Source organism: Lynx canadensis, chromosome D3, assembly GCF_007474595.2.
Source record: "Lynx canadensis isolate LIC74 chromosome D3, mLynCan4.pri.v2, whole genome shotgun sequence".
In the NCBI taxonomy this organism is placed as follows: Eukaryota; Metazoa; Chordata; class Mammalia; order Carnivora; family Felidae; genus Lynx; species Lynx canadensis.
The window spans coordinates 17,955,442-17,980,414 of NC_044314.2; the positions used below are offsets into that span (position 1 = coordinate 17,955,442).

Below are 24,973 nucleotides of genomic sequence, written 5' to 3' on the forward strand. Positions count from 1 at the left end.
TATTTTTGGCTGGCGGGTATCGCGTGTCTCTTGTTGGCAAGTTCTGCACCGTATATTGTGGCAAGGGTGTCAGATGGAAAGACGGCTCCTGTTTCTGAAAGCAACGCTTTCTCTTTCTTAAAAGAAAAGAAATACCCACTTTTATCCATCCGGCAAAAATATGGACTGGAAGGTGTTGCGTTTATCTTCTACTTTCAATTGCAGAGTTTGAGTTTTATGACCTGTTTCCTCTTTACTCAGGAGATCTGAAAAAGGAGGTAATGGATACACCCCCAGGCTGCTTTGTTGTGGGGCAGCTGGGAAAGTAACCTATCTAGTGTCTCTCTCACCACTAGGGTGACACAGCAGGTTACGAGCTAGGTATTCCCCTAGCTATTAATGATTCACAGGAAGGTAAATTTGAGCCCAGGCATGGGCCGTAGTAGCTTCTCAGCTGTTCCCGAAGTGTCAGTTTGGTCCCACAATTCTTAGTGTTTCAACCTCTCACGTGGGATTCACAACGACTGGTGTTTATTGTGCCTTCCCTTTGAGCCTGGCTCTATTCCGGGAGCTTTCTATACATCAGCTCATTTCATGCTCAGGCAACCCGAAGAGGCAGACACTATTATTTTACCCATTTTGCAGACAAGCAGGCTGAGGAGCAGCAATGTTACTTAACGAACTTTCCGCACAGTTGGCAGGAAGCCGTGGCTCCAGAACCCATACTCTTTTCCACTGCGCCGGAATGAATTGTAGGCAGACTGGGGATGCTGTAACCGGGCACAGTGAAATGACCTTGGCAACTGGAGAATTCGGACGTGGCTGTAGTTTCATCCCTTATGGCAACAAGCTGTGTGACCTTGAGCACTCCATGTAAACTTTCTCGGCCTCAGTTTGCTCATCCATGAAATGGGGGTAATAATATTTTATCACATGCCGGAGAAGAAAATAATGTGATGAAAGATGGGGACAGTGTTTGAGCTAAAAATTATTCTTTTTAAAAAAATTTTTTTGTTTATTTTTTTTAACATGTATTTATTTTTGAGAGAGACAGAGACAGAGTGTGAGCGGGGGAGGGGCAGAGAGAGAGGGAGACACTGAATCTGAAACAGGCTCCAGGCTCTGAGCTGTCAGCACAGAGTCCTGATGTGGGGCTCGAACCCACGAACTGTGAGATCATGACCTGAGTCGAACGAAGTCTGACACTTAACTGACTGAACCACCCAGGAGCCCCCAGATTATTCCTCTTTTTAATGTTTATTTTTGAGAGCGTGCACGTGTGCATGAGAGCGGAGGGGGCACACGACAGGGGGAGGGGCAGAGAGAAAGGGGGACAGAGGATCCAAATCAGGCTCTGCGATGACAGCAGACAGACCAGTGAGAGGCTCAAACTCACGAGCCGAACTGTGAGATCATGACCTGAGCTGAAGTCAGATGCTTCACCAACTGAGCCACCCGGGTGCCCCAAGCTAAAAATTGTTCTTAAAAGAAAGGCAGTTATAACGCACAAAACGAGGTAAATGCTAAATGTGCACAGTGATCTGAAGAGCAAATATGCCTCCTCTGGTTCGGATGGCACAGCCCTAACTTACAAAGCGTTTCTGTTTTCTATGCCCTTTCCGTTTTAGGAACTATTCAGTGAAATTCACTCTTTGTGAAATATGAAATGTTCCATTGCGTTTAAAAATACTCTTTTTTTTTACCCATGAAGAGACTTATTATTTAATATCTTGGTTATGTCATATCTGAGTTCTCAAGATGGGCCCGTGGTTCCTCAGAGCCTGTGTTATGAATTAGGACGCATATGCTTCAAATGATAGGGACCTAAGTAAAGACCTTAGTTTCTTCTAAATCTGGTTTATCGTTTCATTTTTTTTTAACTGGGGAAGATTTCAAACATATAAAATAGAAACGATCGTATAATGAAGGCCCCCCCCAACTTGTTCATGGCCATGGCCAGTGAATGGTCTTCCATTTACACTCTACTTCCTTCCCCATAGTATTTCAAGGCAAACTCAACCAGTGCATCTTTCCATTAACATTAAACCTGGCTTTGAAATTTAAGTTTGTCTTACTTGTTCATTCCACGATAAAGAGTGTTTGCTATGCAAACTTGGAGGAAAACAAAAATCTGCGTTTGAGTGGTTAGATTACCAACTCTCACTCTTCTCTAGATGATACCAGAATGATAGTTTTGCTTGTTTTCATCGGGGTCCACTTTTTAAGGGGTCTTGGAGTTATTTATAATCTAGAAAATATATGATGCCTTACACAGTCCCAGTTCTCTGAAACCTTACCCCAGTGGCTAGAGAAAGGGTGATGGAAGGGAAAGGAGGTAGGATTTGGATTCAGATGATAACCCCTCGTTCTGGCCCTCTGGCCCTCTGAAGCCTAACTTCAGTTCTCAGGCTTTGTAGGCTTATTATAGTTTTTAATAAACTTTTATTGAGAAAAATATTATTCCTGCTATCCTGTTGATGCTGTCTTGTTGCATTTTCTGACAAATGGATCACTGAAATTGTTCACTCTGTAGATGCTTGAGTCCCAGGTACCATACGCCCTGCTGAGGGTTTTACATGAGATTAAGGTTGAGGACTGTGTAAAGTAGGCCTTATCTTCATTTTGTAAATGGAGGAGGCTTATTGAGGATATTTTCCCCAAGGTCCCCCAGGTCATAAGTGGTAAGGGATTCCGCCTCACTTGGGACACAAGAGACGTAGGGTTTGGTCCTGAGCCTTTGGAATTTTCTATTAGAAACAAGACCAACCATGATACAAGGTAGAGTATAAAGAATGGGTTGGGGAGACAGTAAGTTCACGTGCAGATGAAAAAGCCATTACATCAGGATATGAGGATGTGGGAACAAAGTGCCTTGTTGGCCTTGGCGAGCAATATGTGAATGTGTCCCTGCGAGTGGATGGGAGACAGACAGAGCAGAGAGGTGCCTGCCATGGGGCGTGGGCGACAGGTAGACCAGGCTAATTTCTAAAGCTGTGTGACACTAATAACTTCCACAGAGGCACGTGACTCAGACGATCTGTCAATAGCTTGTGAAGACACCTGGAATAATCCCAGAGATTTCTCATCTGACCTACCACAGCCATTTCTTGAGAGCTGTTAACTCAGATTTCAGAATGTGTTGAACACTAACTGCGTTTTGTATTTGGTCTAGACAGCAAAATGTCAGTCTCATTCAAAGGAGTCCTCTCTTATAGATAGCCTAAGAGTTTAAACAGGGACCAGCATCTGTAATATGTACATCTCATGTGATACAGGCAAACATATACAAATTAGCTGCATCAGGGATGGGGCAGCATTCTTTTCCGGGCACGGGGTTTTCGACTTTGGAAAGCGAAGATACAAATTCGTTACAGCCAGAGCTCGAAGGTGAAAAAGAGGAAAAGGGAGGGTGTAGCCTCTGAGTTTGGGTTGGGGTGGGACAGACCTGTTAGGCAGGTCTGGCTGAGGAGTGCTCAGAGGTGGCCTCTTTTGTGGCCAAGAAATTAACATTGGGCCTTGAGTGTAGTTTGGCTTTTCATTGACTATATGATGACAAAGCATGTGTCACAACTATGAAATACTGAGGGACGGCCTTAGGTAAACCCAGAGCACAACTGATTTCAGAGTGCTTTTAAAACATGCTTCGAAAAGATTTTTAACTAGTTCCAAATGCTCGAAGTTCAAATCTATGCGGTATTCAAAGGCTTTAAGTAGGTTTTTTTACCCCCTTGGGTTATGTATCCGACTTTGGCTCAGGTCATGATCTCGCGGTTTGTGAGTTCGAGCCCCGCGTCGCGCTCTGTGCTGACAGCTCAGAGCCTGGAGCCTGCTTCAGATTCTATGTCTCTCGATCTCTCGGCCCCTGCCCTGCTCATGCTCTGTGTCTCTCTGTCTCTCGATAATAAATAAACGTTAAAAAAAAAAAAAAAAAAAGCCCTTGCGAGAGATGGGGGTTGAACTCTGGATCTATGGAGAAGGGGGGCTGTAAAAGAGCAAAAATATTCAAATGTATCTTGGTTGGCTGCTTTACATTTTGTTTCACTTAAGAGTTTAAATGAAAGCTCTTCCTGTATCACGTGACATTGCAAGTGGAGGTTGGGAGTGGGGTAGGTGTTGCTAAATCAAACCCAAGCCCTCACCACCGAGCTACTGTTCCCCAAAGGGAAGCAAATGTTGACAAAGAAGAGAAAATATCACCATAGAATGTTCTGGAATGAACTGGCATTTTTGGGGGGTCATGATTTTTTAAGAGATGGAGTAGGAAGCTTATTTAATTGGCATTCTGTAAAAACCTCTAAACATTTTGATGTTTTAATCAGTATTAGATACCTCTATGGGTTTATGTTTTCTCTTAAAGTGCAGATCAGAATAGAGGTTTGTGCAAGGCCTGCATTAATCGTACCTACCTGAGCGGGCTGTCCTTATATGCATTAAATACCGGTTTCTTCTGGGTATTCCCTGCAAATAATTCTTAAAACCTAGTTAAGTGGTAAAACATAGCATGTTTATCTTTGGGTAATTAGAAGAGAGAAAAGAAAATATGGTCACTTATGCTTTAATTATACAAGTTGTTAACAAAAGCTACCCACAGTTTTCCCCTGTAGGTACACAGTCATGGTAGGGAGGTGAATTCTGAATTTATAGACAGAATAAGCAATATCTGACTTTTAACATCCCTTGTAGGGGGGTGGGGGATGCTGTGTACCAGAAGTACTCAGAATTCGCTTCCATAGAATCCAGTGTTTATTATAGGATAAGTCTTTTTCTTTTTTTGGGGGGGGGGGGTGGATAAGTCCTTTTTTAAAGTGCTTATTTGGGGGCATCTGTGTGGCCGAGTCAGTTAAATGTCGGACTCTTGATTTCAGTTCAGGTCACGATCTCATGGTTTGAGAGTTTGAGCCCCGCCTCAGGCTCTGAGCTGATGGTGTGGAGCCTGCTTGGGATTCTCTCTCCCCCCTCTTTCTCTGCCTCTCCTGCAGCGTTCTCTCTCAAAAGAAACTTAAAAAAAAAAAAAAAAATTAAAGTGCTTATATGACACTTAACGTTACCAAAATGTTGCAGTAAAACAAAAACAAAAACAAAACTGAGCGGTAATGATAGCAAAAAAGATTTTTGAGAGGAGTATTTTATCACTGACCTTCTCCATTCATGGTGATAATAAAGTAATACAAATTATGACTTTTTAGTTGGTTTTGCCACCATTTTTTGAATCCTCTACAGGGGATGTGCTTTCTTATTACCGGCAAGCTGGACCAATGAACTCCTCCTCCCCCTGGTCGGTCCCGGCAGGAACAGCCTGTCCCTGAGTGGCTGCGGGAATTGGGATCCATTGGGACCCATTGGGATCCATTGGGAATTGGGTGCATTAAGGATTCTGCACCCAATCCCTATTGCGTGTGGTTTTTCCACACCACTGAACTATTCTCTGACACCAGCTGGGTGTCCTACAATTCTGCACAACTCTGACCCTGTCTACCTGGAGATAACATCAGGGCTCAGTTCCGCAACACTGCCTTCTCCCTGACTTCAGACACCCACTGCCAGTCTAGATTGTCACCTGCTGCTTATGACGGACAGGCTCTAGTTGGCCGGTTCCAACGACCCCCTTTTGGGGTAGACTTAATTTGCTAGAGCAGCTCGCAGAACTCAGAAGCATTTTACTTACTAGATCACTGGTTTGTTACAAAAGGAGGTGACTCACAGCCGGATGGCAGAGGGGCACAGGGCAACGCAGGAGGAAAGGTGCAGAGCTTGTGTGTCTTCTCCAGGCGGGTCATTCTCCCCGAATCTTCGCGTGTTCACCAACCCCGAAACCCCAAACCCCCTCCTTTGGGGTTTTTATGGAGACTTCATTACATGGGCATGACTGATGAAATCAGTGGCCATTGGTGACTGAATTCCTCTCCCGCCCCTGTCGGTCCCCTCTCTTTAGGTTACCTTAGGTACTTTCCAAAAGCCACCTCATTAACATAACAAAAGAAGTTTATCACTCCCATCACTTGGGAAATTCCAAGGGTTTTAGGAGCTCCGTGCCAGGAACGGGAAGAAAACCAAATACATATTTTTCATTCGAAATCACAATATCACGCACCTCTCCCATTCTTAGTTCCTTGGGAAAATGGGCTAAGGCAGGAGTCATCGTATCCTTTTATTTATTTTATTTTTGAGAGCCATAATTCCTTAAATAAAAATTCTCTAGTATTCTGTTGTCAGATTTGAAAGAGATGGAAGGGGCGCCTGGGTGGCTCATTTGGTTGAGCGTCAGACTCTTGATTTGGGCTCAGGTCATGATCTCAAGATCGTGGGATCCAGCCCCACGTTGGTCTCCACACTGAGTGTTGAGCCTGCTTAAGATTCTCTCTCTCTCTCTCTCTCTCTCTCTCTCTCTCCTCCCCTTCCCTCCCCTCCCCTCCCCCGCCATCCCCCGCACATATGCGCTCACGCTCTCTCTTAAATTAAAAAATAAATAAAAAGAGACATCAGACGAACTGCTGTTCTAGAATCTGTGCAGAGGAGCGGTGTGCAGGGGCACCTGGAAAACCACCTGAGCAGTCCGCGTGGGGAGTGTGCAGAGTAGAGGCCAGGGGGACACCGGGTAGCTGGAGGGACTGCTTCCTTCCATGTAAACAGAGGGCAGAAGGCATTTCATACAAAGTCAGAGACCTGGATTCTAGGTAATAGCAGAGAAAATCTCTTCCAAGGGTGGACACACACTTGCTAGAAGGGTCCTCCGGTTTATGCCCCTCCCTCTTTCTCATTTTCCACACACTCCAGCCCCGGAGTTTCGCAGTCAAGAGGATGATGGTGGGATGGCTGGACACGCACCCATTCTAGCTCCAACGTAAATTTAACTGTATGCCTTGTAGTTATTTGTCTCTTCAGGTTAAAGTGGATTAACTAGCTCTTCTCCACTTTGTGCCACGGAGATATTAATAGTACAATTAAGTACCGAGCGTTGTGACTAAGAGCATAGACTGTTGACCGGGAGTTTTATCCCAGTTAACCACCTATACGTGCTTGGGCAAAGAACTTAATCTCTGAATCCATTTCCTCATCTGTAAAATGGGGAGAGTAATTTGACTCTCGACAAATGATACTAAGTTAACGTATATCAAGCCATCAGCCCTGTGCTTGGTACACAGAATATGTGTCTGCTCTCTTGGCAACACTCACCAGCATCATCCCACGAAAACCCTGAGCGCTTCGGAAGCTGTTTAAGCGTTATTACAAATTCTGAGAACCATCGGCTATGTGGACACCGAGGCACCCCTGTTCCTTTACCTGGTCCAAAATCCGAGAGCCAGAACAGATAGTTAGAACTGTGTCTGTCAGAAGCTCTGGGGATGGTCCAAGCCAAATGCAAGTGTTTCCAGAGGACATATAAAATATTAACCACACGTTTGCAACACGGTCTTGGTCCGAACCTTCGGGTGTGAATTCAGCTGTCTGGGAAGGGTTTGTAATCTAAGTTGAATCCCCTGGGCTGACTTTAGACCCAGCAGAGGAGACAGTGATCAAATATAAGATGCGGCCCTCATCCCTTGGACATCTGGCACCCAGAATCTGTGAAGGCGTTAACTTTCAAATGGAACGCGACGTTCTGTTGACCAGACTCAGATATTCATGAAACCAGGGCAGTGTCTAGAAAAATATCTGGTAAGCGTCCCAATCCTACTTGATGTGTCAGTCATACGTGATATCCGTTTAAACCTTGGGTGCATATTTATAGGTGAATATCTGGCAAACGTGAAGCCTACTTACGTATAGAAAGGGTGCAAGGAGGGAGTTCTAAGACTGCTTGTATTTGCAGTGGTGGAGGCCACAGAGCTTTACAATGCAGATGACGAGGGATGAGGAGCTAACTTTTCAAATCACTCTGTTACTGGACCTGTGTCCAGGGCTCTTGAGGGCTGTTGTCCTTGGAGCATGAAGGTCACTGGGTTGGGGTCTCCATCCGTATAGAGTTTAGGTCAGTGAGGATTCTCTCTGTCTCTCTCTCTCTCTCTTTTTTAATGTTTATTTATTTAGTTTGAGAGAGAGAGCAAGCCTGTGAGCATGGGGGAGGGGGAGTGAGAGGGAGGGAGAGACAGAATCTGTACTAATAGCCCAATATGGGGCCAGATCTCACTAACCGTGAGACCATGACCTGAGCCAGAACCAAGAATGAGATGCTTAACCAACTGAGTCACCCAGGCACCCAGCAAGGGCTCTTCGAGGGGAAAAAACAGACAGACTAGACTTCATGGCATCTTAGGATGGTTAGGAGAGAACTGGAATCTTAGCATTTACTAAGGCTCTGGGAAGGTGCAGTGATACAAAGGAGTAAACGTGGTAGGTTTCACCTTTCCTGCCCCAACACGGAAGCCCTCGCTTCTCTGAGATCAAGACACCTCCTCTGGATGACACCAGCCTGCTCTAGTGCGGCTGTTTTTGGTTTTTCAGTCATTTGCAAAGAGAGAGGCTGATAGTAAAGAAAGCGTGGGTGGCCATAGTCCTCATACCCTGAGGCAATTTTTCTGCCTCTGTGACAGATCTTAAGAAATTTGGGGGCAGATAGATCTGGTTGAAACCTCATCGTATGACCTTGGAGAAGTCACCTAACCTGTACTAAAGCCTTCAAAGCGAGGATGATAGTTTCTTTGGGGCTATGTTGTAAGGATTTCATGAAATGAGCCCAGGACGTAACTGACAGCTTGGTAGTCTTTGGCTACAAGGGGTAGGTAGGGGTTACCAATTGGTGATTATTTTGGAAAGAGAAACACACACTGTAAGTCTCTTCTTTCAGAGCAAAAAATTATTTTCTAACATGTGCCTGTGTATTATTTACAAAGCTGCAGCATTAGGACACAATTCTGATTTCTGACTTCCCCTTTTAATGTTGTATTGAAAACATTCCCTACGTTTCTCTGGCTGCCATTTTTAGTGGCTACCCTAAAGTCATCATTTATAGCACCATTATCCTCTTGGACTTTCAGGTGGTTTCTGTTCCTGCTTTTTATAGCTAACCATGACAATCAATCCTTTTGTGTGAATAGTTATTTTACTTGTTTGTTTATATTGGCAGACCTTCTATAGATGAGATCACTGGGTCAAATGTTATTAATATCTTTCGTGTTCTTGGTGCGTAAGATGTTGTTATATTGTTTTCATACATAAGGAATGTACCACTTTCAATGCTAGCAGCAGTGTGTGTGTGTGTGTGTGTGTGTGTGAGAGAGAGAGAGAGAGAGAGAGAGAGAGAGAGAGAGAGAGAGGTATGAGAGAAGGAATTCATTCATTCAGCTAAACCCAGGCAGCATGAGATGTAGTCATCGAATATGAAATTAACAGGCATAAATGGTGTCTTGGTTTTCATCCGTGTGCCTTCTTTGATTGCTAGAAAGAGTAACTTTATTATTCCAGTTACTTCCACGTCTGTGTGTTTCTTATTTGTGTTTATTAGTCCAATTACTTACACATCTGCATCTTCTCTTTCCCCTTCTATTCAAACAAGCAGTCCTATTGACTCTGAATGGGGAATATAAGCTGTCCCTTTGTAGATGTCAAATGTTAAGGTTTATTACAGTTAGTTCTGGAAAACTATGCTGACTCTTATGTCTTTCTGTAGTGTAGTCTTTATGTTAAATGTGTCCCTTTCTCAACAGGTTGGTGACTCTTCAACCATGAAAGTAAATAACTCGACAGATTTATTTTTCATTTTTCCTTGGAGGTTTGCTCTCGGGCAGTTATGAGTTGTAAAGCCCCAATAGTTTTATAGTACTTAAGCATGAATATAATTCAAAAACCTAATCGTAGAGGCAATCGCAACAAAGTCAAAATGAGGCCATTGTCACTGACAAGTGACTATGAAGCTTGACTGCAAAAACAACAGTGCTTTTTTCCTGGTAACTTTCGGTATTTATCATAAAAATACATTGTGGATTGAGGCTGAGTCTCTAAAGTAAACATTTGGGGGAATTCTGGCATTATTATCCTATGGGAACCGGTTCTAGTCTTTTGTTTACTTTTGGGTTTTTTTTTTCCCCATAGTTTTCCAGACAAAAGCATGGCAGCCCCACCCGGCCTTAATTTGAAACACATTTTTCCAGTTTGCCACCACCCTAATTCAGGCCTTTATTCCTCCTTGCTTCAGTGACATTCACACAAGGAGTGTTGTTTCTGAATGTGGCTGCGGAGGTAATACGACTCGAACTGCTTGGTTTTACAGATGACGAAACCATGACGGACGATGCTCGGTGTTCAGGGTGACCTCTGGCCAGTGTCCCTGCCTGGCTCTCACCTTCCGGGCCACCCACACTCCCTCCTCTATCAGATTAATCTTCCCGAAGCACCGTGTGGGTCATGTTCCTTTCCTTGCAGACGCCTTTGCTGGTTCCTCTGGCTCTCTGGAACAGAGCCTGGCCAAGCCCTCATGGACCAGGGAAGGGGACTCCAGACAGCCCTTCCCCAGCTCTTCTCTTTGCACCCCTAAACCTCTCAGGTGGGCAGGTGCCTCACACTGGATGCTGCCCAGCCTTCCCCCTGGCTCTTTCTTCCTCCTCCCTGAAAACCTCTCCCCCGTCCACGCTGGGTGCTGGCTCGCCTATACGACTCCCATATTCCCAGCTCAAAACACCTAGGAGAGACGGTTTGAGTACACGGCTACGTGATAGAAACTGGGGAGCATTTAACATTTTCCCGCCCATTGGTGTAGGAGAGATCACAAAGTTTGCTTTCTTTCGCTTGTCAGTGTCTCCATTTCTCTCGCTTCGGTTTTTCTCGTGACTGATGGGGCGCCCAGTTGGTGTGTGGCCGGAGAAAGCAGCGGCTGCTTGAAATAGGGGATCAGGCTCAGGAGTTTCCTGGACAGAACTTGAATTCCAGTCTGCAGCCACCTGTGTTGACCGAACCGCACGGTCTGTATGGCACAGACTTGGCCGCGCAGGCAGAGGGCTTGACTCTCATCTGATGTCACCGGGCTTCACCACTCTCTTTGGTAAAAGGGCAACAAATGCGCCTGGCCGCACATCTCAGAATAAGTCCGTGATGGCCGTGGGAGGCGCGGGGTGTGAAACTTACTTGGGGAGCTGTAAGAGGGCGCCTCATATTAACAGGAAGTAGTCGTCCTTGCTGGAGGACACCAGCCAGCTCATGACAGAGTTGGGACGATATCACCAAGAAATCCTGTTAAGTTGCACCAGGAAAAAGAAAAAAAAAAACTGCCCTTCTCTGAGAAGTCAGAGTTCTTAGGTTTCCCCTGCACCTTTTGCGACGGTAGCCAGCAGAGCCGTACGTATGCGATGGTGGTCAGCTCCTTTGTGGCAGAGCGCTCCGCGGTGGACTTTCAGAGGAACCGAGAGCTTGACGCTGCGGACCTAGAGAAGCTTTGTCTTCTTCTTTCTTTTTTTTTTTAAGTAAAAAAAAAAAAAAAAGTTTATTTTTGAGCGAGATTGAGACAGAGCACGAGTAGGGGAGGGTCAGAGACAGGGCTTGAACTCACAAACCGGGAGATCATGACCTGAGCTGAAGTCTGGTGCTTAACCGACTGAGCCACCCGGGTGCCCTCAGAGAAGCCTCTTCTATCCCGAGTAAAGGTCTTGGCTGATTGACCCCCACGGTAGTGACATCAATGGTCCCTTAGTTTTATGATAGTTATTCCAGGCTTCCAGGCTTTCTAGGTTTTGGTTTAGGAAGAAATAAAAAAAAAAGTTATATATATGTGTGTGTGTGTATATATATGTGTGTATATATATGTATATATATGTGTGTGTGTGTATATATATGTGTGTATATATATGTATATATATGTGTGTGTGTATATATATGTGTGTGTGTGTGTGTATATATATATATACACACACATATATATATATAACCCCGTTTGTCCTAGGGACAGTAGAGTCCTGTTGCTTCGGTAACTGTATAAAGTTTAAGTTTAATCTAGATCTTAGATAAGCTTTATTATCATTGCTTCAAGAGATCGCCTAATTATATGTCATCAAGCTTCTCGGATTTTACTCTCAAGAGTATCGGGCAGATTCCCAGTAGGGTGGGCACGTGTCTAGTGCCAACTAGGATAATAGAGAAGGTTTCTGCCGCCCTCCTAGATTGGGCTCTTCTTCAGGATAACTGGGAAATAATCATGGCCGTATTCGTTACTTACCCAGAATCATTATTATTTGTGATCAAGGATATGCGTGTTAGTTCTCTCTTGTTCCAAAGTACTCCAAAACTTGGCAGCTTAAAGCAACACCCTTTTGTTAGCTCCCGGTTTTTGTGGATGAGGAATCCAGCACCACTGAGTGGGGTCCTCTGTTCCAGGGTCTCTCTCACAAGGGCGCAATTAAGGCATCAGTCCAGGCTGGGGTCTCATCTGAAGGCTAGAGTGAGGCAGGATCCACGTCCAAGTTCATGTGATTGTTGGCAAAATTCATTTCCATCCCCCACCCCGAAAAAAACCTTTTTTTGCAGTTTTATTGAGGTATAATTGCCGTATAACCTTGTTTTAGTTTAAGGTATACCACATAACGCTTTGATATAGGTATGTACAACTATAAACTTAGTTAATATTCATCACCCTCATATACTTAGAATTTTTTCTTGTGATAACTTTTAAGACCTACTCTATTCATAACTTCCAAATATACAATACATATGGCCAGCTGTGGTCCCCTTGTTGTACGTATTCATTTCAGTGGGGGTTGTTGGTCTGAAGAGACCAGCTCCTTGCTGGCTATTGGCTGGAGAGTCACTCAGTTTCTTGCCATGTGAGCCCCTCCATAGGACAGCTGCTTCATTAAAGCCAGGAAGGGGAGAGAGCTGGCTGGCAGAAGAAGTCATAGTCTCTTGTAACCTAATCATGACTAAAACATCCCATTACCTGTGTTATATTAGGTTGGTTGAAAGCAAGGTGTTACGTCCAGCCCACGCTCATGAGGAGGGGGTTACGTGAGAGCGTGAACGCCAGGCGGTGGCATCATGGGAGGCATCACAGTATCTGCCTGCCAGAGTTGTAATTTGTTATATTTAGTTTAGAACATATGTTTTTATATGTTCTTTATGTGTATGTATATGTACATATACATACATAGTATAGAAGACATAAAAATCTAATGCACAAATTTATTATATCATGATCTACATTATGTTAAATACTTTGCATTATCGTTAATAATATTAATATATTAATTTAATTAAATTAATTTTATATTTAATATAGTATATTAAATCAATATGAATTAAATATAATTAAGACACATCTTAGAAATACCCTTTCTTGTTGAGGGCTTTAAGAGTCATAAAAAAAAGATTCTGGAAGTAGAATGAACAAAAATGAATTTTGTGACTCTTACTGTCTAATTGGACAGGAATCCAGTCCTACGACAAAGCTGTCATTGACCAGGCACACTTGGCCTTCCCCGGCCTCTGAGCCCCTTGCGTACGCACACAGATCATACCCTAGCCATGACAAAACTCAACTTTTTGTTCCTACTTTTCCTCCCTTTAAATCGAGAAACCTTGTGATCGCAGCAAAAGGTTGTGTTTTCGTTCCTGCTGACTTAAAGCTTTTATTGCAAAGCAGAAAGTTCATTCTTTTTGCCTGGGTTCTCTTTTTCTCACTCCTTTGGCGCCTCCTCTCCCACAAAGGAATAAGGATTTCATTCATTCATTCATTCATTCACTTTGCGGGTAGCTCGTAGCCAAGTATATAAAGGTGACAAGTGATGGGGTGTTAGGATCCGGGTTTGAAAACTCTGTCCTTCACCCCTTTTGTCTTTGGGGGTTTATGACCAAGAGGGCTGAACACAGCAGAAGGCAGGATGGAAGATGAAGTGCCACTTTATTAAGAGCCGGAAAAGACCCAAATCGAGCTCTGGTATAAATGATGCCTCTTGGTTCCTCTCCTCCCCCATCATCTCCTCTACCCTGTACTCCTTTTTTAGGCAGGCTTGCAGAAAAGTCTGGAGTCTGCTAACTGGACAGGGACAGAACAGGGAGAGAGGAGGATGGTTGCCAGGAGGCACAGCCCATCCTTGCGTGTTGCTCTCATGGAGATGGCAAGGTGGGGAGCAACCCACACACTACCTGACTTTAAACTCAGGTAATGGGATCACATGACCCCCCCCCCCCCCCCCACTTAGGGCTGCAGGCTCTGATCGGTACTTGTATCAAGGCCCCTTTCTTGGGAAGGAGCAAGTGGAGGGGACGGACGAGGAGTTGTCCCCTGTGGCAGGTGGATGTTAAGTCTTTGTTTTGCACATCCATCTCTTAAGGAGTCTGAAAAGAACCTGATGGAAACTAGCATGTATATTGTACCTACTCTCTGTGGGCTATTTCTAGGGGCTTTTACAACCTTCGGTTATCAAAAGGAATTCTCACAGTATTTGGAAGGTAGATATCCCCTACCCCTCTTTCTCTGTCTCTCTCTCTCCTTTTTTTTTTACACATGAGAGAAAGGAGCTTCCAAAATGTGAAGGAATCCACCCAAGTTATAAATTAGTGAGTGGTACAGTTGGGAATGGAATCCAGACCCATATTCTTTTCAATAAACCATGCTGCTTTTCAGATTAAGCAGGAGCTGAGTAAGAATAATTTCTAAAGATCATGTGACCAGAACAATCCTTGAATGCTATATCCCTTTGATGAATTAAAAAAAAAATTCTGATAAATCTTTTGCCTACTTGCCCTGACATCTAGTCCCACTAACTTTGGACGCCTTGGTTGATTGTTGTCCCACTAACTTTGGACGCCTTGATTCCAGAGAAGTACCACCCTGCACCGGGTACGGCTGTGTTAGTAGACACACGATCACCACTCGCTCATGCGACGAGGGAGATGATGGTCTGTTGGCTGGGCCAGCGTGTGTCCTCTCCAGTTACACAGCTTGCAATAATTGAGACACTACTATTCCCAGTCAATAGGACAACTGTATTAGGGGCATTTTCCCACCACTGCCCCTGGTCGTTTGTTTCATATTCCCAAACCAGGCCCGATTTACCCAGGTCGGTGATGATTTCCTCTGGTTGTGAGCCTTTGATATGAAGCACTTGTTTCGCCGCTGTCTCTTAGTATCTTTTGTTTTAGTCCACAGGTCAACGGACTTTTTCTGTAAAGAGCCAGATAGTAAATATTTTACAGTCTGAGGCCATATGGTGTCCATCACAACCATTCAACTCTGCTATGGTATAAAAGCAGCCACTGACGATACAATGAGGAATAAGCAAGGACGTGTTTGAATAAAACTTGATTTGCAAAAACAGGTGGTCGGCCGAACCTGGCCTGTAGGCTGTAACTTGCGAACTCCCCTCCGGACTCTAAACCCCCTAAGGGACAGAGGCAAAAGGGCCTCCTGTGTGTTAGACACTTGTCATGTGGCAGGAGATAAAAAAGAAAGATCAGGGCTCAACTTCAATACCTTCAGTACCTTCCCACAGGCTGATTTAGTTTTGTGTATGTAGTAAAATCTTAGGCAATAAGTTTTCAGTGGCCTTGATAGAGTGAGGCTCCTAAAAATCTCCACTGTGTACAACTTCCGAACGTAGAAGTTTTTCTTCGCTCTTATCATTGCCGTCAGCTTTCCCCCTTCATCCAGTGACTAATTGAACTCTTTTGCGGTGTGGTGGGTAGGAGCTATGGAGCGATGGTAAAGATATCTTTGTTTTTGGTAGAAGATTACTCTCTAAGTCCTTGAGGGCTTTATCAAAAGTGAATTTGTTCTTTCCCCCAAATCTTTGAGTGGCAACTAGAGGGTAGGCACTGAGTATTCCCAGATGGGACTCTGTTCTTGTAGAGTTTGTAGTCTCGTGGAAGAGGCAGATGACAAGTAAAAGCAAATGTATATTTAAAGATCGTGGTAAGTGCTAGGAAGGAAAGAGAAAAGTAAGTGTTTTGGAGATTGGTGGTGGTAGGAAGAAGAGGGCAGATGCCTCTTTAACACCATCAGTGAAAGTGGATATTGAATTTGAGAGCTAAAGACTGAGAAATAATAGCCATGAAGAGAATTGAGAGAAGAGCTTTTCAGGCAGTAGGAAGGGCATGTGCAAAGGCCCTGAGGCAGGAAAGATTTCACTTGCTTAAGCTGAAAGCAAGGCCATGGGGCTGAGGATTAGTGAGGAAGAAAGAAGTTGTAGGAGGGCGCAGAGCTCCCAGAGTTGGGGGAAAGCTTGGATTAAAAGAGTAGTGGGAACCCATAGTATATTGATCTGCTTGGGCTCCCGTAGCAAAATACTACTGAGTAGGTGGCTTAAACCACAGACATTTATTTTCCCATATTTCTGAAAGCTGGAAGTCCAAGATTGAGGTCCCAGTAGGGTTAGTTTCTGGGGAGGCCATCTTCTTAGCTTGTAGGTGGCCGTCATCTTTCTGTGGCCCTTCCTCTGTGCGTGCACAGAAAGAGAGAGAGAGCTCTGTGATGTCTCTCTCTCGTCCTGTAAGGACACCAGACCCGTCAGATTAGGGTCCCACCCTTATAAAATTATTTACCTCTTTAAAGGCCTGATCTCCCCACACAGTCACATTGGGGGTTAGGGCTTCAGCCTATGATTTTTTGAAGGGGGCACAGCTTTGTCCCTAACACGTAGGAAGGGTCTAAGCAGGAGAGTGGCAAGAAGTTGATTGAAAGCTGTTCGGAAGTTGATTGTAGGCGTGTAGTTAGAGTGTATTTGCAGCATTGCAGCAGCGAGGTGATGGCAGTGTGGACTAGGGTGGTGGCCTTGGAGACGGAGAGGCAGGAGTGGACGGGAGGTGTACGTTCAGGCAGAAATGATTGGCCTTGCTGTGTCTCGCGGCTGTCCAGTTTACTTACCTGGATCCCCGAATGACCTGGTAGTCTCCAAAGGGTCTGTTCCCCGTGCCTGGGTGAAATGTGAGCTGCTTCTCACTTGTGCATTCACCTGGCAGGTGCTTCATGAGGGCTGAGCAAGTGCACACAGGGCTGCAGTGTGCTGCAGGGGTGGTAAGGGACACAACAAAGTTTCCAAATCCATGTTCTAGACGGTGCCTGCCTTCTTCACATCATGGCTTAGAGCAGGAAAGTGGCTGACGTCACTCAGGGCTTCAAAGAAAGGATTTCTTCCCACTTTTTCTCTGGTCGTGCTCTGATGAGAGAGCTAAATGGTTCCCATGTGTGTCTGCATTTTACACACGCACGCACACGCACGCACACGCACTGCAGAGAACTTCCACTCAGCTCAGAGCTCTGCTTTCCAAGCAGCCCACACAGTCTGGCCTGGGGCGGATGTTCCAGTGCTGAGCTGGCCGGTTATGCAATGCCTTTGCTCACCCTGGATCCCATCCTCCTGGCCGTTGAATCCACTGCTTTGTGTCTGTCTCCTCCCCCCAACCTCGAAAGACTGGATCCAGTCTTAATGTGGGAAATAAGCACGGAGACACTTGGCCGTAATAATGATGAGGGAACCGATCACATACAAAACGTTTCCAGAATGCGCTAAACGCCCCTGACCTGGACACCTAAAAATGGTTAAAGTGGTTAAGTTTATGTTAGGTACTACAATAAAAGAAAAATTGTTTCTATACTGGTGCTTTCAGACTCATTAATATCGTACATGTCCCTGTAACGGAGACATGAGATCCTAACTTACGCCACTTAGCAGCTGACCCTCAGTGTCCTTATCTGTAAGATGGGACAATATTATCTATCTCACAGGGTGGTCCTGCTTGAACCACTTCCATTATTTTTGTTCTGAAAGATTGTTGGCAAAAGTTTTGCCGTTAAGAGCTTGGGAATTTTAAAGAGAGCGTATTAAATTTAAATAGCAGCTAAAGCATGGGTGGCAGTATATTACAAAACCACAAATGAGACATGTTTGGAACCCCGAGATAGAGTTATTTACTAGCGCACAGAAAATTGGGAGAGCAGGAAAATGTTTCCTTCTGCAATCAAAAGGTTTTTAAACGGAATCCGCCTGTGCTTAAGTATAGTCCTATAATAAATAGTCTAATATGTTACCTCCTGGTGAGAGGCAGATACAGTTTAGAAGTGATTTCAGGAGATGGAAATGCAGGAAGGGATAAATCCCCACACCATTTCATTTGTTATCATAAAGGACATTTTTTCTAGTTCTGGAAAGAATTGAAAATCACGAAATCACGTTTGCGTACTTTCTGTCGTGTTAGCACTGTATTGGGTATTTACTGTATGCTAGGTACTGAATCGAGCACTTGACATGGGTCATTTCACGTAAAGGATGCGTGACAATTGTTGACGTTTTGGACAGTGAATATATGTCTGAGTAACTGGGACTGTTCTATACATACGGATTGTTAACCCACCTTTCAACTCAACATGTTTGGACTTTTCCAGGTCATTAAAAACGCTTCGGGTCATGATCTGAATTGTCTCATAGTGTGACGATATCACAATTTATTTACACAGTTACCAAGCATTGGACACCCAAGTTGCTTCTGGGTTTTATGGTTGTAAATAATATTGGACAAAATATATCTATATTATAAATATATACTATATGATAATACATATTAATAATAGATAGTATAAATATTTAAACATTTCATACATGTTCAATTATGGCTATAAAACTTCACAGGTCCAAGATGTTAGATTTGGTACGAAGCATGCAATCAGCTAAGTAGTTCCACTCACGGCAACTAACCCTTGATGAAAACGTATAAGATGCTGTAACAGAAGAGTAGTATATAGAAGATCCCTCCTTGGAAAGCAGTTGTTTTGCTGCAAATTTTTTTTTTAAGTAAGCTATACACCCATCATGGGGCTTGAACTCATGACCCCGAGATCAAAAGTTGCATGGTCTACCGATTCAGCCAGCCAGGCGCCCCTTTGTGGCACGTTTTTAATAATTATTGTGCAAGCTATTCAGAGAGTTGTGGTTTTCTCCTCTGTAGAGTAGGAATAACAATAGTACCCTCACCAGGGTCGTGTGGGAAGTTTCAAGGAGCCAATGTCGGTGAAGCAGTTCATGCAGGGCCTGGAGTCCAGTTAGCGCTATATAAATGTGAGCTGCTGTTATTAACAACGTCAGGTACATGGCAATATGATGCTTATATAAATAACGCCAGGCTGCATGGCTATCTTCATGTGACCCATGGTAGTTGTGTAAATATTTTCCTAATATGACTAGAGTTGTGCTTATCACTTGTGCATTCACTTTAAACAGCAGCATACACACAAGCACAAATTCCAGATACAGGATGTCGGTGGGGGTAGTTAGGAAGAGAGGTGAGGGAGTGCTCCCAGGAAGTAAAAGGTGAGGATCTAAGACTTAAATGTATCACAGAGTGTGGGGCGCCTGGGTGGCTCAGTCGGTTAGGCGTCCGACTTCGGCTCAGGTCATGATCTCCCGGTTCGTGAGTTCGAACCCCCGCCCCCCCCACGTCGGGCTCTGTGCTGACAGCCTGGAGCCTGCTTTGGATTCTGTGTCTCCCCCTCTCTCCGCCCCTCCCCTGCTCATGCTCTGTGCCTCTCAATAATAAATAAACGTTAAAAAAATTTTTTTAATGTATCACAGAGTAAAAGCTCAGAATATTAGCATTAGGGGAAACCAGATGTCTTGGGGCACTGTGTCTCAAACTTTGCCAGCAACCCGCAGTAAGAAATGCAATTGCATTAAGACCTACAATGCAAATAAATGTGTGTGTGTTTCATCAGACGGTTTCATCAAACAGTACTGACTCTTACGACGCCTGCTGTGCCCCGATGCTTTATTAGCTGTTTCATTTTATTTTAATGTTGGTTATGACTTAAATTTATTTTGCTTGGTAGAGACCCGCAATTTGAAATACTACCTTAAAGCTTGTATACGCTTAAAAAAAAAAAGTTTGCAGCTACATTTTTGTTCTTAATTCTTGCTCAAGCATGCAATCACTGATGAATGGTTTTCTTTTTTTTTATTTTTTAAAAAGTATAATTTATTGTCATGGTAGCTAACATACAGTGTATGCAATGTGCTCTTGGCTTCGGGAGTAGATTCCCACGATTCATCGCTTACATACAACATCCAGTGCTCATTCCAACATTAATTTTTTTAATGTTCATTATATTTGTGAGAGAGAGAGAGAGAGAGAGAGAGAGAGAGACAGAGAATGAGCAGGGGAGGGGCAGAGAGAGAGGGAGACACAGAATCTAAAGCAGGCTCCAGTCTCTGAGCTCAGAGCCCATCGCGGGGCTTGAACCCACAAACTGTGAGATCATGACCTGAGCTGAAGTCAGATGCTTAAGCAACTGAGCCACCCAGGTGCCCCATGAATGGTTTTGTTCTTATTTGCTTGGTAATTTGAACTTTGGGGTCATTGTTCAGACACACTTGCACGTTCATTTAAATTATGTTCCGTTAAAAGGGCATTGCTACTGGGCGCAGGCAGAAACTGGGCTCGAGTCATAACTCACTCTGGTTTCTCTTTCTTTTAAACCAGGTAGTTCCAGTTTGCCAGCAGGATGAGTTCTGAAAGAGACTCAGAAACGACATTTGAGGAGGATTCTCAGCCGAACGATGAAGTGGTTCCCTATAGTGACGATGAAACAGAAGATGAGCTCGAAGACCAGGGAGCTGCGGTTGAACCAGAACAGAACCGAGTCAACAGAGAAGCAGAGGAAAACCGGGAGACATTCCGAAAAGGTAACCTCACTGGGACCGGAGACTGGGTCCCATCCTTGTCTGTCCTCACTGGGCAGCGACCACAGGTGCACAGGATGGCCAGTCTGTGTTAGGTTGGCCAGGAGGTATCTTCCTCCTCTTCGGATACAGCTGGGAGAACGGGGGCAATGGGCTTGGACAACAATGGGTTTGGACGCTTCGTTCCCAGCGTGCAGGGCTGGTCAACCCACCTGACACGTTCTGTCCAGAAAATGGAAGGTGTTGGTTGGTGTCTACTTTTAGGAGGGACTTGTATGCGGAGGAATTTGCTTGTTACTGCATCAGGAAGCTTGGAGTTGGCACACCTTTGGTTCAGCCGTTTGTGAATATGATTCGGTGTGGGCTGCTTGCTATGAGGGGCAACGGCAAACAGCCCTACCTGCCCAGAATCAGGGCAATGTCGAGGCCCGGTCTGGACCAGGGGTCAGGGCCAGACAGTGACTGTTTTAGGCTCTGTGTGCCACACGGGCTCTGTCACAACGACTCAGCTGTACCAATAGTGCTTAAAGATAGCCGTAGACAGTCAGTCCTTGAGGCCACAGCGGAGTGTACCTTACTTTTATGGGGATGCTTTTCCCGCTGTGGCTTTTCTATTTCGTTTTCTGCTGGTTCTCCCACCCTGGCAAGAAAATGGGGTCTCTCCCTGGGGCGGTTGTGCTCCGTGAGGAAGCTGAGCCTTTTCTCTTCGGGCCCCAGATTTGCTCCAGGTTTCAGGTTCAAAATATTTCTTCCATGGTCTCTCAAATTCCAGCTGAATAACTTTAGATTCTCATTTCTAGGAATCTCCACGAAATTACTGTTTCTGACTCTCTGGATGCCTGCCTCCACAGCCTCAGTCAGAATAACCTCTGGTTCTATCTGGCTTCCCCAAAGTCTCCGTCGCTGCCCTTCTGTCCTCCCGGATCCCCCAAAGTCTGCTTCCTTTGTGTCACTCCTTGCTCCCCTCTTTTTTGCTGCCGGGTTCTGCTCCCTGGTCAGCTTGGGGTTGTTTTGTTTTGTTTTGTTTTGCTTTTCAAACTGTTTCACCGGTAGAGAGAGCAACATGCAAGAAATGAGACTTTGGGGACGATTCCTCCTGCTCTGGTCAGAGGCTGCCTCTCTCCAGCTCTCCCGTGTAGGGAGGATCTCCATGGGGGAGAACATATGTCCAAATGGGTCCCCTCCAAACCTGGGCCCCAAAACCGGGCAGGCCATTGATCTATGTATACTGTTTGCCGTCCTTAGTTTTCTGCATCAAACATTTAGAACGATCAGAACTTACTGTAGATTTCCAGCTATCATTTTAAGCTGTCGAATGTTGAGCTTAAGCGCTTTTCTGCCTTGAAGCAGAAGGTATGAAAATCACGGTAGCTGAGCTAAATTAAAATGGAATCACTGCCAGTCTGAACAGGAAATGTGGCCTCTGAATAACAGGTCCAGACTGGATGTTCGAATGGGGATAAAGCTGAAAGAGCCTGACAAATTAGCGGGGAGTTCTAGCTGGCTGCCTCACATCATGAATACGGCGTTTCTTCCTCATTCTTTCCCCAGCTGAACTTCTAAGTTGCCTGTCACAGTCTTGGAATCGCTATCAGATGTGGATATCTGATGAGCTGGCAGAGAACCGGCTCCGTGGGGTTCAAGGTGAACCTTGCTGTTGGTGCTTGGTGCCACGCTATCAGCTGTGTGGTCCGGGACGTAACAAAGGACCGGGGTTGGGTGCCTGCAGAAATGTCAGAGAAGCACGTACTCGGTGGGAACTCTCACCTCTGGTTTTTTTCCAACTCTACCTTCAGATCCAGGTTCTCAGGGCCCTTTCCTGATCGCTCAGTCTGTAGGTCATCCCTCTTATAGATTTCTACTGTCGGAACGCGGGTCGCCAGGGAGGCCAGACTTGATCTTGGCTCTTCATGGTCTCTTCCAGTGGTGGCTTATATTTCTCGGGGAATCTGGTGGGTCTCATTTCTTTTTCTTTTCTTTTCTTTTCTTTTTGAAGATTTTCTTTTTACGTAATCTCTACATCCAATGTGGGGCTCGAACTCACAGCCCCACAATCAAGAGTTGCACGCTCTACGGACAGAGCCAGCCAGGTGCCCCTGCTCGTTCTCATTTCGTAAAACTCCTGTCAAACAACCTTGCTTGTGACTTTTAGAAACACACCTCTACCTGCCCTTCCCCAAAGCACAGAAGACATTCAGTAAGTGCCAGACCTCTCTCCTGCATTCCTTCTCCTGCCCTGCACGCCCCCCAACAGGTCTGCTTCCTCCCCTCCTCCCTCCTTCCATCCTTTCCTTTTTCCTCTGCACCCCTCCTTCTCCCTTCTTGTTTTTCATATTTTCGGTCATTTTCCCAGTTAAGGTCAGCGTCGCTCCTTTTTAAATGACCCTCTGTCTGTCTTGACGTTTTCCATGAAGGATAGTTTTCTCCAAGGAATTAATTCTTTAGAAACCAGAGCGTGAGTCACTCTGTGACGTCCTGTCAGGCTGAGGAACACCAGAGGCCAGTGCGCTCTGTAGCAGAACAGGATCTCTTCAACAGCATCCTTTTAGGGCAGAAAGTTGGTTTTTTAAAGATGCCCTAGCGCAGCTGAGTTAAGCAAGCGTTCTGAGAGCTCCATTATGAATGCTTTTCAGTTGAAGGACGTTTGTCGTGAGCTGTGAGGCTCCAGAGCAAGGGTAAGTAAACACGCTGTTAGAATGTGCCACAGAGGGGCGCCTGGGTGGCGCAGTCGGTTAAGCGTCCGACTTCAGCCAGGTCACGATCTCGCGGTCCGTGAGTTCGAGCCCCGCGTCGGGCTCTGGGCTGATGGCTCGGAGCCTGGGGCCTGTTTCCGATTCTGTGTCTCCCTCTCTCTCTGCCCCTCCCCCGTTCATGCTCTGTCTCTCTCTGTCCCAAAAATAAAAATAAAAACGTTGAAAAAAAAATTAAAAAAAAAAAATGTGCCACAGAGGAAGAGATAAACCCACCGATTTTACTGGAGTAATTTTACCCTGAGTTTACTTTGAGCAAGGATTGGGAAGAATAAGTGGGAATGTTTCCCATGCTACGGGATGAACCTTCATTTCCTGATGAGCACACGGGAGCAGTATTTCCCAGTGTGCATCCTGGGAAACCCTTCTTTTGCAGATGCTCCAAGGCACAAAGATTCTCTAGCCCCTGAGACCGGAAGCTCCGAATTCTTTAACCTCTTCTTGGAGTTTAAGGTTGTCCATTAGCTGAAAAGGATCCAAGAAATTCATGCACGAAAGAAACCAGTTCAAGGGCGCCTCGGTGGCTCACTCAGTTCAGCGTCCAACTCTTGGCTCAGGTCGCAGTTCATGGGACCGAGCCCCGCATCAGGCTCTGTGCGGACAGCATGGAGCCTGCTTGGGATTCTCTCTCCCTCCCTCTGCCCCTCCCCCGGCTCGTGCACGTGCACATACTCTCTCTCTCTCTCTCAAAGTAAATAAAGATTAAAAAATAATAATAAGCCAGTTTAATTTTATTCAGCCACAGGTTCCTAAAATCCCTTGACTCTAGAATGCTGTGGAGTTTTTTAATTTGCCTTTTTTTTTTTTTTTTAAACCATCCCACCCATCCTGGTGTCCGCTAGGTCAACTCAATTCTGTGCCGGCCAGGAACCAGCTTAGAGATGAAGCCCTTGGGAATAAATAAATGCTCGGGGTAGCACTGGATCAGTGCAGACTGGCCCTTTCTTCTGAGCCTGGGGATGAATGAGAAGGCTGTCTCCTGCCTCCCAGGGAGCACTGCTCTCCGACCTCTCCCGTCTTCCTGCTCTGCTGGCTCACAAATCACGGATGTGCTCACTGTCCTACCACAAATTCCTGCCTGAATCCCGCCTTCTGCCACAGTTGGTGTCCTGTCTCCTGTTCTCTTGGCCAAGCTTCTGGAAACCCATTTCTCTCGTACTGCATCCTCTTGGGCCCCTGGATTCCTCCTCTCCATGGGCTGCCCTCTGCCCTCCACGTAATGCTGTCTTAAAAGTCACCAAGAACCCCAGTGCCAAGGCCAGTGAGCTTTCTGTCGGCCGTCATATTCCAACCTGTTTTCCCCGAAGTGCTTGACCTTTATAACAGTCTCTCCTTGGAGAGTGCTGACCTTGGCAGGAGACAACACCCTCTTGCCCAGCACCCCTCCTGTTTTCTTGTTCCTTTTGAAGAATGTTCGCAACCCTCCTTCGTACTCCATTCTCTCTCTACAGGGCTTCCTTGAGCAAGCTAACTCCCTTTAACCTGCTCACCTACCACATCTCTGCGTCACTCTGAGAGGCAAGGTACATGGTGAGGAAGAGGGAGGACGCTGGACTGCTTTCTAGCTGTGTGACCTTGAGGAAAGGGCTTCTCTCTGTGCCTCAGTGTCTCCATCCATGAAATGGGCATAATGTAGTTGTGAAGGTTAAATCAGAA

At 45.3% G+C, this 24,973-nt stretch overlaps 1 protein-coding gene across 3 annotated transcripts in view; it reads left to right on the forward strand.

Moving 5' to 3' along the window:
* The window catches only part of ATP8B1 (ATPase phospholipid transporting 8B1), a 125,959-nt gene that overhangs the window by 40,812 nt on the left and 60,174 nt on the right, over positions 1–24,973 (forward strand). For all 3 annotated transcript variants that reach the window (XM_030336243.1, XM_030336244.2, XM_030336245.1), the window contains exon 2: positions 20,368–20,570. In XM_030336243.1, the coding sequence (XP_030192103.1) occupies positions 20,390–20,570 (181 nt within the window). In that variant the 5' untranslated portion in view covers positions 20,368–20,389. The remainder of the gene's footprint in view (positions 1–20,367; positions 20,571–24,973) is intronic.